General features: G+C 33.9%; 1 protein-coding gene across 1 annotated transcript; it reads left to right on the forward strand.

The window, feature by feature from the left end:
• Positions 1 to 385: 385 nt before the first annotated feature.
• Positions 386 to 14,268, forward strand: LOC114343504 (tektin-4-like). The gene is made up of 2 exons (XM_028294339.2): positions 386 to 770; positions 8,799 to 14,268. The coding sequence occupies exon 2, from the start codon at positions 8,818 to 8,820 to the stop codon at positions 10,270 to 10,272; it is 1,455 nt and encodes a 484-aa protein (XP_028150140.1). The 5' UTR covers positions 386 to 770; positions 8,799 to 8,817; the 3' UTR covers positions 10,273 to 14,268.
• The last annotated feature ends 2,616 nt before the right edge of the window (positions 14,269 to 16,884 follow it).

A 16,884-nucleotide genomic window follows, 5' to 3' on the forward strand; every position in this document is an offset into this window, starting at 1 on the left:
TCCCCAAATAGGCGTTTTAATGAGTGCAACATGTAGAATATGTCAAATGACAGGAATTATGACAGGTGATAAATAGCAGTCTGATTTTTGCATGAGAGTTTAATCTCTGTTTGGAGAGTTTAAGTCTGTTCTGTCGGAAAAAATAAATGTGCCGTTTTCGTGATGTGACCGTTCCAAATTTTTAACCTGTTCCACAGTTAAAACTGCCCCTGTTCCAGTGTTCCCATATATCAAAGTTTATCCGACTAGACACCCTTAAGCTATTAACAAATTTTCAGCTTGCTATTAATCAACTTTTTTTTCATACGCGGGATCCAGACCTATAAATTGTCATTTTCATATCCATATAAATAAATATTCGAATCGCTTCGATTTGAAGTAGGAGAGAAAATATTGATCAAACTTCACATCCTCCTGTCCCGTTGCTTTGAATTAAATCAACAAAAACCGTGAAACTTTCAGAAGCGCTTGAATTACACTCATTTAGTTTTGTAACCCTCAAGTAAAACTGTCTGCTAAAGGGAGCTTTTAATTATAGTGTCCCATATTCATGAAGTCAAATATCGTGCTTTGTAGAAAATGAAAATACGGCAAACGCTTGTGTATATTTGTGATACAAAATGTGAAATTGTTTAATTCAGTACTCATATCAGCTGAATATTTATTTTTCAATAAAATACTGATGATATAACGTGGATTTATGCAAACTAGGATATACGTGAAAGAGCAAATTTCTCCAAAAATATACTGTGACATCAGGGGCGCTTGAAGTAAGTTTATACTACACTAAGCGTATTTGTCTGAATATTCTACAAGGCTGTGGGTGAATTTTTGAAACCTATCAGGTGTTGTAAAGGACGATGCCAGGAATAACTTATACTAAAATGTAATCAAAAATTTTAGAAGCTTTTTATTTATGGCGTTTTTCATTTGTTAAATTTGCAATTTTTAAAGATTTTTAATTTTTGCAGCTTAAGATATAAGCTTTAAGATATTAGAAAAAAACTTTTAAATAAAAAATTGTACTCTACTTAACTAAGCCGTCCTCTTGTACCTTACGGAGTCGAGGTAAGTGGAGAATTCAGACGTCTACATGCCTTTCGGTCAGTAGATAGTCTTTCTGCTTCTCTCCACCCAATATTTCTTTTTACGCAAGCCTTTCCAATATTTGCGTTCCACGCTCTTGCTGGCCTGCCTCTTCGTCGTTTGTTGTCGGATGCCGCTTTCCATACCGTCTTTACGGTTCTACCTTCACTCATTCTCGCCATATGTCCGAACCACAATAACTGTGTCATTTCAAGTCTGTCTAAGGTCCTTCCAATACCGCACCTTTCACGTATGTCTTCATTTATTATACGATCACGTCTGGTCACCCCGGATACCGCACGTAAATATCGCATTTCGCATGCTTGAATTTTACTACGGATGTTGTCGTTCACTGTTCATGTTTCACTACCGTAGAGTAGCACCGGTTTGTATACAGTTTGAAATATGTACTTTCATTTTTGTTTTCAGGCTTACTTCTTTCTTCCTAATAGAAATTTTATTTATTGCATAGTATAATTTTGATGCACTCATTACCCTGCTGTTTATTTCTGGTTCTATATTTCCTTCTCCATTCATTGTTGATCCTAGATACTTGAAGTCCTCTACTTGTGTAATGGTGTCATTATTCAGCTTTATATTTATATTTTCTTGACTTTTCGATATTACTAAAGCTTCTGTTTTTTCAATATTTATTTCCATCCCAAATTTATTAAAAGCTTCATTCCAAATATTCACATTCACTTGAAGTATTTTTCTGATGTTGCCACAATTACCAGGTCATCGGCATATATCAACTCTGACACGTAAACTTGTTGAAGTTTATACACCCCAACCGTAGTTCTGTTTACCTTACCCCTGCATTCTTTTGCAATTTCGTCCATTAGAGTGACGAATAACAAAGGACTCAGAACACCACCTTATCTTACACCTGTCCTTGTGTAGAATTCTAGAGATGAGCGATTGTTCGGTCTTACATTATTACGTGTACATTTATATATACTCTTTATTGCTTGGATTAACTTCGGTTTCACATTTCTACGGTTTAATATTTTCCAGATCTTGTTACGTGGCGCCCGATCAAATGCTTTTTCCAAGTTCACAAAACAGAGAAACAACTTACTGTTATGCTCTAGCTAGGGCTTTTTCTGATAACTGTCTCACCGTGAATTCTCACCGTGAATATGAGATCGGTTGTACCTCGCCCTGGCCCAAAGCCGCATTGGCTGTCATCCAGTGTGGCCTCGATATTTTCTCGCAGCTTTTTCTCCAGTATTATTTCGTAGATTTTACTAGCAACTACCAACAAATATATTCCCCTGTAGTTAGAACACTTATGTTTATCACCTTTTTTGTGTAATGGTAGAATAGTTGCAAGAGTCCAATCTCTGGGTATGCATCCGGTATGTCAACAGCTACTTATGATCTTCCATAGTAATAATTGTAATCCTTCTCCTTCCATATATTTAATTAGCTCAGCCTTAATATTATCGTGTCCTGCAGCCTTGCCATTTCTTAATTTTAAAATTGCTTCCCTGTATTCTTAGTATGTTATGTCATCATCTTGTTGTTCATTTAAATTATACTCCTCCCTGTCATTCTCTATTTCGTTGTTGTCTCCCATTAATAAGTCCATAAAATGTTCTCGCCATCTCTCGGTAATCTCTTCATTTTTTAATAATATGTTACCATCTTTGTCCTCTAAACCTGTTACTCCGTTTGATTTCTTTTGTCTTAGATTTTTTAGGGTCCTATAGAGTAACTTCGCATTAACCTTACTATCACTTTCCATTTTATTTCCAATTTCTTCCCATTGACGATTCTTAGCTTCTTTAATTTTATTTTTAACCAGTATTCTCTGTTCCTTATATTCTTGATAATTACTTTCACTTTTATTGCTTATATACTTTTTCCACAATTTTTTCTTCTTCGAAACTTCCAATTTAATGTCATTATTCCACTTAGCCGTACCTTTCAGATATCTTCCTTTCGTTACACAACATACTTTACTCAAGATTGCATTCACCAGCTCCTTAAAAATATTCCATAATATTTCTATATCCTTCTCATTTTCCCAATTTGTTTTTCGTACTTCTTCATTTAATTTACGACAGTATTCTTTCCTAATATTTTTAGACTGAAGTTTGTACACTTTAATACTTGGTTGTTCGTAGCGATGTTCTTCATTTTTAATATTAAATGTCTGTTCTCTCCGTGTTTTTATTTTAGCTTCAACGAGAAAATGATCTGAGCTGATCTCCTAACCTCTTATAACACGAACGTCCGCTACTTCATTTTTATATCTTTTCTGTACTAATACTAGGTCAATAACGGATTTTTCGTTCCGCGAATCCATCACTCGTGTGTATTTATGAATCTCCTTGTGTTGAAAAAATGTGTTCTAACTTGCATATCATTCATGATGCAAAACTCTATGACTCTTTGTCCATTACTATTCCTGACTATTTCTCCATATGGTACTATAGGGTAGTCATATTCATTGCTTGACCCTACTCACCCATTAAAATTGCCTACTATTATGACCTTATGATTTATTTGGTCCATATCGTCCTGCAATTGTTCCCAGAAGCTCTCTTTGAGTACCTTGGCTTCCTTTTCCGATGGTCCGTATCGATTTTGTTATATTCTCTTTTAGGATCTCTTTTGAGTAGGCATTAAAAGAACTGGCGACAATACGCATCCCTGTCTCTCCCCACGTCTAATTTCAAGTTCCCTTGACAGCTGTTCGTTAACACATTTTTACTCGCTGCTTATAGCATAAATTTGATATGATCCTGAGGTCATTGTAGTCTATCTTCTTTTATTTCAGGACATTCATTAGTTGTACATGTCGTACTTTATCGAAAGCTATATTATAATCAATAAAATAGACATATATATCTTGATTGACGTCTAGGCACGTTTGTATTATTATATTAAGCTGCACGCGTTCTTAGGCCTTTGCGAAATCCAAATTGTGTGTAATTAATGGCTATGTCCAATTTAGGATATATACGGTTATGGATGACTTTTAGTAGCAACTTTAGCACATGGGACATCAAGCTAATGGTGCGGTAATCGGCGCATTCTCTTGCGTTTTTCTTTCTGGGGAGACAAACAAAGATCGACGTTAACCATTTTTTGAGTAATGTGCCTGAGCTATAAATTTGGTTCAAGAGTATCACTAGAACATCAATGTGCTGCTTATCTATAATTTTTATTAATTCGATAATATGAATCATGTCAGGTTCAGGGCTTTTTCCGTTCTTCATTGTTTTTAATGCGTGTGCTATTTCTTCTTTTGTGATATCTGGACCTATTTCTTCTGAAGTAAGGTCTATGTTTTCTAGGTCTCCTCTTTCATCATCGAACAGTTCATCTATGTATTCTGCCCAGCGTTGTATTTTCTCATCGGTCTATGTTATAGTAATCCCGTGTCTATCCAGAATTGCACCAGTGAGATTTTGTTTTCTTAGCCCTGCCCTTTCTTTGACTTTCTTATGTAGAGTAAATAGATCTTATCTTTTTTGAAAGTCCTCGATCTCTTTGCATTTTTTTCAGTGTTTTTCTTTTGCCTGCTTTATCATCCTCCTTATTTCGTGGTTAACTTCTCTGTATTTATTGTTATCTTTGTTCCTTTATTGTCTCCATTGTTCCATCATATTGAGTACATATCTCGTCGTTCATCCATTCCTTTATTCTTTTTGCGGAAGTCTTCAGTCTTTCTTTGCACGGTTCTAGTAGACAATGTTTTAGTCGATTCCAGTGCTCGTCAATATCATTGGTGTCTATGTTCATATGCGGTTTGTGTTGGAGGCATTCTTTTCCTTTTGTTGTTTTGTTGTTCTAGATTCTAGACTATGCGATCGCCAATTCAAAGTCCAAAGATTTGCCTACTGTAAATATTCGATTACAGTTTGTGAACGTGAGGTCTTGCATTATCGATCAGTGTTCTTTTCGAAGTCGATAAAACGCATATATTTATACCGGTGGTTCTATATCACTACATCTTTGAACGATGACCTACAAACTGAATGATGCTCCTCTGGTTCCAAGGTCGTTTCTGAAACCAAACTGTGTTTCGCTTAGTTGTACTTCTATTTTGGAGTAAATTCTCAAGTGCAGTATTCGGAAGAAAATTTTCAGCACAGTCTTTTGGTATATGCCCTGTTTCGTATATTTTATTTAAGAGGCTTAGAAGAGAAGGTTTACCCTTATCGTCAAGTAATTTGATTATTTCGATGGGAACTTCATCTGGACCGGCTGCTTTCCTATTTTTTGATAGCTTTATAGCTCTTTCCATTTCATCTTCAAAGGAAATGTATATACACTCAGGTGCAAAAAAATCGATGCACTTAAATTTGGTTAATTTTGATGCTCTAATTTCCTAAACCTGTTGTCCGATTTAAGTGATTTTTTACCATGTTATAGTCTTATTCATTAACAATATCGCTGTAATAATATTGTTGCTAGACAGGTAAACTGTCATTGTATACTGGGAGTACGAATCAAACTGTGTTTTTTTCTCAAAGTTTGCATCGCCCTGTGGACTATTCTAGCATTTATAAAATACTAAAATTAAAACCCAACTACAGCCTCAGGTTTTCATAACATTTTGTTTTTAGATTCGTTCGCTTATGTTGGATAATAAAAAAGTTAGGTACTTTAACAACTGGCCAGGTTCGTCATCAGTACAGGGTGTTTCTAAATAAGTGCAACAAACTTTAAGGGGTAATTTTACATGGGAAAATAATGACAGTTTGCTTTATAATCATATGTTCGCAAACGCTGCGTTTCCGAGATACGGGATGTTCAATTATTTTCTACAAACTGACGATTTATTTATTACTTTAAAACGAGTTCAGATATGCAAATCAAAGTTGGTGGGTTTTAAGACGTAGTTTTTGCACATTTTTTGGTATACAATTACGAATTTTATATTCATCATTAGCGTGCATACGGGTAATATGATCGGTCATAATACCCGTTTGCGCGCCAATGGTGAATATTAAATTCTTAATTGTATGTCAAAAAATGTGCAATAACTACGTCTTAAACCCACCAAATTTGATTTGCATATCTCAACTCGTTTTAAAGCAATAAATAAATCGTTAGTTTGTAGAAAATAATTGAACATCCTGTATCTCGGAAACGAAGCGTCGGCGAACATATGATTATAAAGCAAACTTTTATTATTTCCCCATGTAAAATTACCCCTTAAAGTTTGTCGCACTTATTTAGAAACGCCATATGCTGATGACGAACATGGCCAGTTGTTAAAATACCCAACTTTTTTATTATCCAACATAAGCGAAGGAATCTAAAAACAGAATGTTAAGAAAACCTGAGGCTATAGTTGGGTTTTGATTTCAGTATTTTATAAATGCTAGAATAGTCCACAGGGTGATGTGAACTTTGAGAAAAAAACACAGTTTGATTCGTACACCCAGTACACAATGACAGTTTACCTGTCTTGCAATAATATTATTACAGCGATATTGTTAATGAATAAGGCTGTAAAAAAAATTATATAAATCGGACAACGGATTTAGGAAATTCGTGACATCAAATTGACCAAATTTTTAAGTGGATCGATTTTGTTTACCCGAGTGTATATTTTTGATTTCAATTTCTGTTCTATCGTTATCAAACATATTCTCAATATATTGTTTCCACCTCTCTAATCTGTCTTGTTTATTGATTACCTTTTAGTATGGTATAACTAGACCCAAACCCAGACATCCAAAGTGAAAGTTATCCTCCAACACCAAATTGTTCTATATGGTCCACATAATGTTAAAAAAAAAAGTCACACAAAAGAGAAGGGGGAGAAATCGGTAGATTCGTAGTTTTTTACGTTTTTCGTAAATATTTTTAAAACTATTCGATTTAGCATAAACAACCTTCTATATAAAAATGTTCTACATTAAGTTTGAAATAAAAAGGCTCTATTTATAATCCTTCTAAAATGAACGGTTTCAAAGTTACTGAGGTAGTATAGTATAATTGGTCCAAAAAAAGGCCTAACCTAAAAATTCAAAGTAAAAGTTTTTTCCACCTACCTCTACCAAAAGTATACTTTTCCGGACCTGATTGTAGGGAGCAAAGTTGTACTTTTCCTCCCTAGGGAGGAAAATATTTTTCCTCCCTAGGGAGGAAAAGTAAAAGTGACGTCATGGTATTTCATTCATGAAATATAACTTATTGACGCCCTGTACAATATCTATTTTCTATTACGTAAGTATCTATACATATTAACGTTTATTTAAAAACACTCTGTATTTTGCAGAATGGTAAATAACAGTAAATTATTATTCTGATTTAACAGTGTTTACATTAATATTTTGACTTATATTTGACAGTTGACAGTTATATTGTACCTACTTGTTAGTTTTAGTTCTAATAAATTTTGTTGGTTAGTTACATAAATAAATTAAGTAAAAATGAAAAAATGACTTGTTATTTGAGGAAGGTGGAAAAACCATATGTATAACATGGGAGTAAAGTGCCTTTTCCTCCCTTGAATGATTACTGTAAACTTCATTCTCGGGAGGAAAAGTAGCACTTTCCTCCCTTATTATACAAATAGCTATACTCCAACACCAAATTGTTTTATATGGTCCACATATTGTTCAGTGAAAAGTTACACCATTTTGAGCGTTCGGTTTGGGGGGGGGGGGCGAGATGGGGGAGAAATCGGGAAATTAGTAGTTTTTTCACGTTTTCGGCAATATTTCTAAAACTATGCTTCAGCGTAAACAATGTTCTATACAAAAATGTTCTACATAAAATTTAAAACAAAAAAGATCTAACACATAATTGTTATAAAATCAACAGTTCCAGAGTTACGGAGGGTAAAAAGTGGAGGTTTTCGATACTTTTATATTTTTTGGGCAATTACCTACTGATTTTCTTCAACAGGATTGTGTTTTATAAATCAAATTTGCTATTTCTGTGGGCGATGGTATGTTAGTGATAAGTCCTTGAAGAAACGTCAACCGAACTAACCAAAATTTTCATCAATTGCCCAAAAAATATAAAAAGTATCGAAAACCTCCATTTTTCACCCTCCGTAACTCTGGAACCGTTGATTTTATAACAATTATGTATATGACCTTTTTTGTTTTAAATTTTATGTAGCACATTTTTATATAGAACATTGTTTACGCTAAAGTATAGTTTTAGAAATATTGACGAAAAACTTAAAAAAACTATTAATTTACCGACTTCTCCCCCATCTCCCCCCCAAACCGGACGCTCAAAATGGTGTAACTTTTTACTAAACTATATGTGGACCATATAGAACAATTTGGTGTAGGAGGAAAACTTTTATTTTGGATGTCTGGGTTAGGCCTTTTTTGGACCAATTGTACTATACTACCTCCGTAACTTTGGAACCGTTCATTTTAGAGAATTATGCATAGGACTTTTTTTATTTTAAATTTAATGTAGAACATTTTTGTATAGAGGGTTATTCATGCTAAACCGCACAGTTTTAGAAACATTGACGAAAAACGTAAAAAACTACGAATTTACCGATTTCTCCCCCCTCTCCCCCCCAAACCCGACCCCAAATGGTGTGACTTTTTTCTGAGCATTATGTGGACCATATAGAATATAGAAGAATTTGGTGTAGGATGATAAATTAATATTTTTTTAAAGATTATTGTTTTAAGAATATTTTTTAATTTGTAATAATAAAGAGTTGTAATATTAAGTGTTTATAGTTATATGTTTTACTTACACATGTTTAGTGCTTTTTAGACTTTCAAAATGGAAGGAAAATATGCCACTGTCGCAAGACGTCATCCTGCTATTGAGAACCCAGCTAGCAACTGTCCTGTACCGAACAGTTTACGTCCAGTATCTAACACAGAATCGATGAGTTACTTACCACAATCCCGGGATCACTTGCCACAAGCACTGGACTTACACATGGGACCTGTTGGACCTTGGGCTACCGGAAGAGTTGACTGGAATCCTCTGTCAGGCCTTACCGGTATAAGACCGGTAGTGGATACTTACTCAATACATAGATTTAGTGAAAAGGATTGGAAGTTCCACAACAAAGAGTTAGTAGATTTGACTAATAAAGAACAGAAACGAGCAGATGTAGTAGATTGGAACGGAAGACAATGCATGGTGCAATGCTTCGATACTGTTGAAAAAACTCAAATGGACAACACTAGACGACTGAATCAAAGGGAATTAGAAATTCATACTTTTAAGTGTGAATTAGACAGAGCTATCAACGCTGCCAAAGAAGAAATATATTTTTTGGAGCAAGAACGTCGTAGATTAAAGGAAGCCAGCAAAATCTTATTAATTCCAGAATCCATATCAGCAGAATGTCTCGAAAGAAGAACAGGAAGGGTTGATGTTGAGTTAGTACGAGATGATGTGGAAGAGGAAATTATTAGGGAGGCAGCTTTATGTGCAGAAATAAGAGAATTGTTTGCTTCAACTCTTAATGACATTGAAAAGCAGTTATTAGAGAACAAAAGTGCCAAACAACGTTTAGAATTTGACTGGGCTGATAAAAAGCATGCACATGAAATAGATTCTATCAATATGAGACTAAGTAATAGCTCTTCGATTATATTAAATAAACCTGGATCAGTATATTTTAGTGAAGAACAGTCCACTCCAGATTTCTGGATCCATTTTACACAAGCAACACTTTCCGAAGCAGAGCGTACAAGACAGAAGTCGGTAGCATTAAGAGGTACTTTGGATGCTATATTAGTTAATGCAGCAAGAGATTTGAGAGTACAGGCAGACGAAATAGAAGATGCTCTAACTAAAAGAATTGCTGCCGTTCAGGAAATACTCAGACGGTTAGAAACTGAACTTAAAGTAATTTTGAGACAAGTAGTTGAAGTTGAAGAGCTCAAAGAGTCGTTAAAGAGTGCTTTAGCTAAGATTGAAACTCCTATGAAAGTTGTCCAAACAAGAATAAACAGTCGGCTAGAGCGTCCTAGAGTCGACAACTGCAGAGATAATGTGCAATTTGGTCTTGTGGAAGAGGTAAAATCTATTGGAGAATCAATATCGGCTTTGAGAGCTGAACTAAAACAAGCTGAACATTCTGAAGTGAGACTGATTCAAATTAGAAACGCTTTGGAAAAAGAAATAATAATTAAGAAAAAGACACTGGAGATTGATATACAGAGGACTAGAAGCATTCGTCTTCATTTTCCATCTGCTACTGCTCTATCTGGGCATTAATATGAAAATTTTAAGTATTTTTAATAATTAATTAACATTTCCGTATTCTATCTAACTCTAGTTGTGATTTTTAAACGTTATATTTGGTGTCCAGAAACTTTTTTGACAAATGAAAACCGGACATTCCTCAGATAATTTTAAGACAATTTAATCCAATTCACCTGTCCGAAAATACTTTCTAAGGGAGCTAGAGCTATTTAAAGATGGCGTCTTGTAATTAGATTTTGTTAATATCTCCAGAATGCTTCTATTTAGAGAAAGGAACACTTGAACGCCTATTTTTCTGCAAGAGAAAAAACGATTCCATCAATTTGTAGTACCGACAGAGGCGTCCGTTTTGGGTAGAGCAACAGTTATTTTATTACATAGCTTTTTGTCTTTAACTTTTAAGGGGGTTGGCGCAAAATCTTGGTCCAATGCTATTTAAATGAATTAATTTTTTTCAAATCCTGAACAAACTAATAAATTTTTCGAAAAATTTAAACGCAGAATGAAAGATTACATTATTACCGAGGGCCGAAACTCCTTTAGAATAAACAAAAAGTTTCTTTGTAATGAAATATGTGAAATTAAATATCACACTAAATTTTATTTTTTTTACCCCTCTAACAGATAGTAGGGGAGCCCAAGCGGGGATTTTTGCAGTTACTCGAGCGCGTCACTGCGTCAGATTATTATATGGGGAGAAACCTTGTACCCTGTAAATGTACCTCTACCATATATTGGCTCTTAATACAGGGGAGTTCGTAAAGGGAGGTCCTAAAAAGTCTATCCCTAGAAAAACTCGAAATCGTCAGATTAAGATAAGGTAAGTTAAGTACATGCAAAACAGTGTATATTTAAAAAATCTGACTATTTGAGCGGGGCGTTAGGAAATGGGTGAGTCACAAAGTTTCACAAACAAAAGCGAGTATTTCGCGAAATGAACGTCAGACCAAAAAACTAAAAAATGCTTGTTCAATATTTTTTAAAAATCTATCGAATGATACCAAAAACGAACCCGCACGTTGCGGGGTAAAGTGTAAATTTAAAATTTTAAATACGAACCCCGCGATATTTCGCGAAATGAACACGACTCCCCCTTACTCCGACTTACTTTAAAATCTTAAATATTAGCCCCCAATTTTTATTGCAGATTTGGATTCTTTACGTAAAAATAAGCAACTTTTATTCGAGGAATTTTTTCGAATTATGGAGAGATCGTGCTATAATCGGAAAAAACGATTGTTGGAAATGGAAAATGAAATTAAAAAATGCAAAGTCCCCAACTTTATTGAAACTTTACTTAACTTTTTTTGGTTTTAGGACCTACTCTTTATAACCCAATTTGTCCTCATAACGCTCGAGTAACTGCAAAAGCATACTTTCGTCCCCAACTATTATTAAAATAAACGTTATAGAATTTTTCAGGGGTTTTCAGCCCTAGGTAAAAATGTGATCTTTTAATCTGCGTCTAAATTTTTCAAAAATACTAATTAGCTTTCTCAGGATTCCAAAAAAATGAATGCATTTAAATAGCATCGGACCAAGATTTTGCGCCTACCCTCTTAAGCATTTTTATACTGGATTATTAAATTGTGGGGTATTATAATACTTAAAAGGTACTCTTGCTTTCACTTGCATACACAGTTTTCTAGAAAAATCGATTTAAAAATTTTTCGTTCTGTGAATTTGAAAAAAATTTGAAAAAAATTGAAAAAGAAAACGGTGTATTTTATCGACTTATACAAGAGTAGCTTTTAGTACTAGAATACCTTATAATTTAAGTGTCATTCAATCATGATTTACTTACACAGTTTATACACTGTCAATCATGATTTGGGAGTGCTCCTGGTAATATTCATCGTGTCTTAATTGGTTTATTTCTAGTATATCTTTATTGTGATTCTAGTATAGCTCTATTTACTTAATTAAAATCATGATTATATCCAAAAATTATGTTATTACACTCAGTCGCACTGTATAAATTGATATAAAGCTAACTGATTCCAATTCATTGCTTTTTAATTTTGTTAAAAACACCACCATGGTTGCTTTGGGCGCTTTCGTTGTTAGCATGTATTAACCTGCGAATCAATAATTTTTGTCAAAAAGGTATTAATCATATTTACTCCTAGCACGTAGCATGAATCTCAACCCAAAATGGTGATTTTCCCGGAGAGTGCTCGTATGTTGATTTGATTTTATTGGATGATGAATTTCATTAATTCCGTAACATTTACTTTTAATCTAATGACTCACTTTTTAATATGTACTTTACTAAGAACTACAATAAAAAATTGTATTATTAACAGTAAAAACTATATGTAATAATATACAGGGTGATAAATTCAAAACGTCCAACCGTTCACATCTTCATACCTAGTAGGAGCATAATCCCTGGATAAATAAACAACCTACGTTTCACAAGATGACACAGCCCTTCTTGCAAATAGTTATACAGAGCTGATTGATTTTATACGACTGGTCGAAAACGAAAGTCAAATATTTGGTCTGCAATTAAACACATTAAAGACAAAGATCATGATAGTGGATAGACTACATAAGAATCATCTACACATAACCACAATTGACCGGTTTAGGGTTGTGAGCTCATACTTATATCTGGTATGATTTATCATAAACACAGGGTCATTACAGGAAGAAATTAAACGTACATGTAATCTAGCAAAAGTTGCGCCACAGCAAAAATGCCGAAAATATGGAAGGACTGCAAATTTCAAGAGCGTTAAAGATGAGGTTGATCAACTGCTTAATATTCCCAATACCGACCTACGGATGTGAGTCTTGGACCCTGAGAAAATCGAAAAGAAGAAAGATAGACGCCACTGAAATGTTCTGTTGGAGTCGAATGTTACGAATTCCTTGGACCGATCCTAGGACAAATAATCCAATTTTAAGAGAGTTAACACTAGAAGCACCAGAGCGGTCATTTTGACTGCTTTCTATTTTTGAAACTCTGTTTTACTCATTCATAGTTATTTTAGAAACTTGATAATTTATGACTTTTCCTAGATCTATTTGAAGATTATAATTTCTCTTTTACAGCTACTTAGCGGAATTACTTTTTAAGATATGCTAATTTCTACCTAGAAGCACCTAGAAGCACATTCAGAGCAGTCATTTTGACTGCTTTCTCTTTTTGACCCTCTATATTACTCATTTATATTTATTTTACAAAATTTACAATTTGGGACTTTAATATTTATTTGAGGATTATAATTTCTCTTTTACAGGTACTTTTACAGTATAATTACATTTTGAATATAGTTAATGTCTACCTAGAAAAATTTGGTAGTAATGACAAGGTATTCTACATTTTGTTCTATTTTTCTGGGAAGTTTTTACTTATTTTATGTATAAAATGCATCGAAAATATTTGTTATTAGGTAATTTGAGTATACTCTTTGCAAGTGCGTGCTCAATATGTATTTTAATTTTTCATTGTGATCTTTCTCTTTTCTGATGTTATCACGTCTCGTCGATATTTGACTGAGCAATAACTATTGGAGTGGTTAGAGAATTTGTCAGATAATGAATATGAAGTAGAGTTATGTGATGAAAATGTATCCAATAATGAAGAAGACGAGTATGTGCCTGATAAAGTTGATCAAGGACATTCATCGGGTAGCGATTCTGAAGATGAAGTTGAGATTGAGGATATGCTCAGTACTTCTGCTTCAACTTCGAATGCTGACTTCAATACCTCTTTAGGATTACTACCAACCAGGTAAGAGGAATTTGCGGGAGCAGTTTAGAGAATTCCTCCATCGACACTATAGGATGGGAGTTACTTTGCAATAGCGCTAGTACACCAGGTTAGCAACTATATTATATTAGTAGCTTCACTACCTTATATTTATGTATTCACTTAGGCATAAAATATTTTTGAGCATATTATTTTTTTATGTGCCTATCCGTGATGAATGATGGCGACCATCATGGGAATTTTTACCTTATCCGCAGGATGTTCTTCTTCCTGGGGCCCGCTTTCCAAATATTTTTCCTTGCAGGATGGCTCTAGAAGGGTATATCTGGATTCATTTCGCATAATCTGCATAATCTGGATTTCAATATTTATAAACGATTTACCTTCACAAGTAACATCCCATTGCTTGTTATACGCAGACGACTTCAAACTATTTCGTAAAATTGAAAACATAAATGATTACTTAGAGCTTCAAAATGATATAGATAATATTTGTGAGTGGTCCTTACGGAATAAGTTGTTATTTAACTTATCAAAATGTAAAGTATTAACATTTAACACAAATAAAAACCCTTATCATTATATATATTTTATGCAAAATTCACAGTTAGAAAGAGTGACTTCTGTATGTGACCTCGGCATTTGTTTTCAAAATGATTTGAAATTTAATCAGCACATAAATAATATTGCTAAAAAATCGCACCAGTTACTAGGTTTTTTAAAGAGGACAACATATGCATTTACAAACACTGAAATAATACAATATTTATATTTTTTCTCTAGTGCGTAGTAAACTTGAATTTGCTAATGTAATATGGAATCCTACACAGCTAAATTTAAACCGTTCTATAGAAGTAGTCCAAAACAAATTTTTAAAATATTTGTACTTTAAAAAACATAGAACCAATCCCGAATATGCTTCATATGATCCTATCAGAAAAGAATTTGGTATAATAAAACTTGAGTATAGAAGAAGAGTTTTTGCCATTACGTTTCTTTTTAAAATATTGAATTATTTAATCGATAGCTCCTATCTTATGTCTCAAATAAACCTTTATGTAAAACCACGTAGTATACGCCCTCGTCAACAGACTTTTTTTGGTAAATGATGATAGACCGATAACTCGACTATGTCATATACACAATGACTTCTTTTTTTCTGTAAATATATTTGACACAAATCTACCAAAATTTAAGCGTGAAATCAAAGGGATATACACTAATGATTAAATGTTGTCGCATTAGTACCTCACTCTTAATATTATCACATGCTTATGTTGAATATGTTATTTTAAGTTTGTGTTAACATCTATATATACTTTCAAAAACAAAACATCAAAAACCAACCAAATATGTGGGTAAATACTTGCTGTCTTGGTGAGCTCCCTATGCACGAATAGGTATACGCAGGTTATTTCTGTTCTTGATATAAATGCACTTTTTTTTTCTTTTTTTTTGTTATTTGATTTCAATATAATCGTTGTAATAATGTATAGAAACATGTAATTAGGCTTTGCCTGTTTGTTTCTTAAATAAATAAATAATGTGTCCAAAGTATTCACACTTTCGAGATTTGATGGTGGTATCTCTCGGTTCTTCTACATTCTTCTGAGGACCTCCTCATTTGTGACTCTCCGATTCTTTTGTGGCTATTCTCCGATATAGCCACATTTGGAAAGCTTCCAATTTTCTGCACATATTCTTTGTTCAAGGTCCACGATTCAACACCACAAAAAACAACAGAGAAGACGTAGCAGGTGAAAGTGAAAAACATGTGAAATTTGTCATATACATAAATGTAAATAAAATTTATGTGGGTCTTGTACAAGCAAAATTGAAAAATTTTGCTACTGCATAAATCGTGCTTAAATAATTAAATAATTCATTTAAGTTATTTAAATATGTCTTTTATTATTAGTTATTAACTCAATATAGGTTTTTATCAAGTAAAAAAGAATTCAAAAACGGCTGGAAATAGAAATTCTAATACCCGTCATTTTGACCGCTGCGGTGCTTCTAGGTATGCAGAAATGTTGGTGCTTCTAGTGTTAAAGGTTAGCCAACGACTTTCAAGTAAAATCCATATCCAACAATTAAAATACTTACGACATGGTATTAGAGCAAACAACAAAAAAACATGGAAAGACTCATTATACAAGGAAAGGTGGACGGCCGAAGATCACGATTATGATCTCCAACAAGATGGATCTCTCAAATTACAGAAATATGCAAAAGGCCTATGTATGAGTTAAAAGAAATGACCAGGGACAGAGATCTTTGGAGACGGACAATACACAACATTACATCGACCACTGCACTTCCTACGGGGGTCAGGATTGAAGATAGAGAATAACCTACTACCTAGTGAATACGTTATTCACACCCAAAAAACACACATAAATGGCAGTAAAAGAAGAAGAATTATCCAGCCCAAAGGACCATTATGTCGCTTCCGGCACATACGATGACATGACATCTATATAACATAAGAGGCCATCAGAAGGGGAGTGTAGATATAGACGTTCAGTCTATCTTCTTCTTCTTCAGGTGCCGTCCTCGTTCCGAAGTTTGGCTATCATCAAGGCTATGCGTATTTTTGATACCGTAGATCTAAATAATTGGCAGCTGCTGCACTTGTACCAATCTCTTAAATTCTTCAACCATGAATGTTTTCTTCTGCCAATGGATCTTTTACCTATTATTTTTCCCTGAATAATAAATTGTAGTAGCTGGTACTTTTGTCCCCTCATTATATGTCCCAAGTATTGCAGTTTGCGCTTTTTAATAGTAAGCGCAAGTTCTTTTTCTTTCTGCATCCTTCGCAACACTTCCATGTTTGTCACTCTATCTGTCCACGATATTCTCAGTATCCTGCGGTACATCCACATCTCGAATGCTTCTAT

The sequence above is a fragment of the Diabrotica virgifera genome, chromosome 5, assembly GCF_917563875.1.
Source record: "Diabrotica virgifera virgifera chromosome 5, PGI_DIABVI_V3a".
Taxonomy (NCBI): Eukaryota; Metazoa; Arthropoda; class Insecta; order Coleoptera; family Chrysomelidae; genus Diabrotica; species Diabrotica virgifera.

Coding starts and splice junctions, on each gene's coding strand:
- LOC114343504 (XM_028294339.2), top strand. CDS start 8,818: ATGGAAGGAAAATATGCCACTGTCGCAAGACGTCATCCTGCTATTGAG.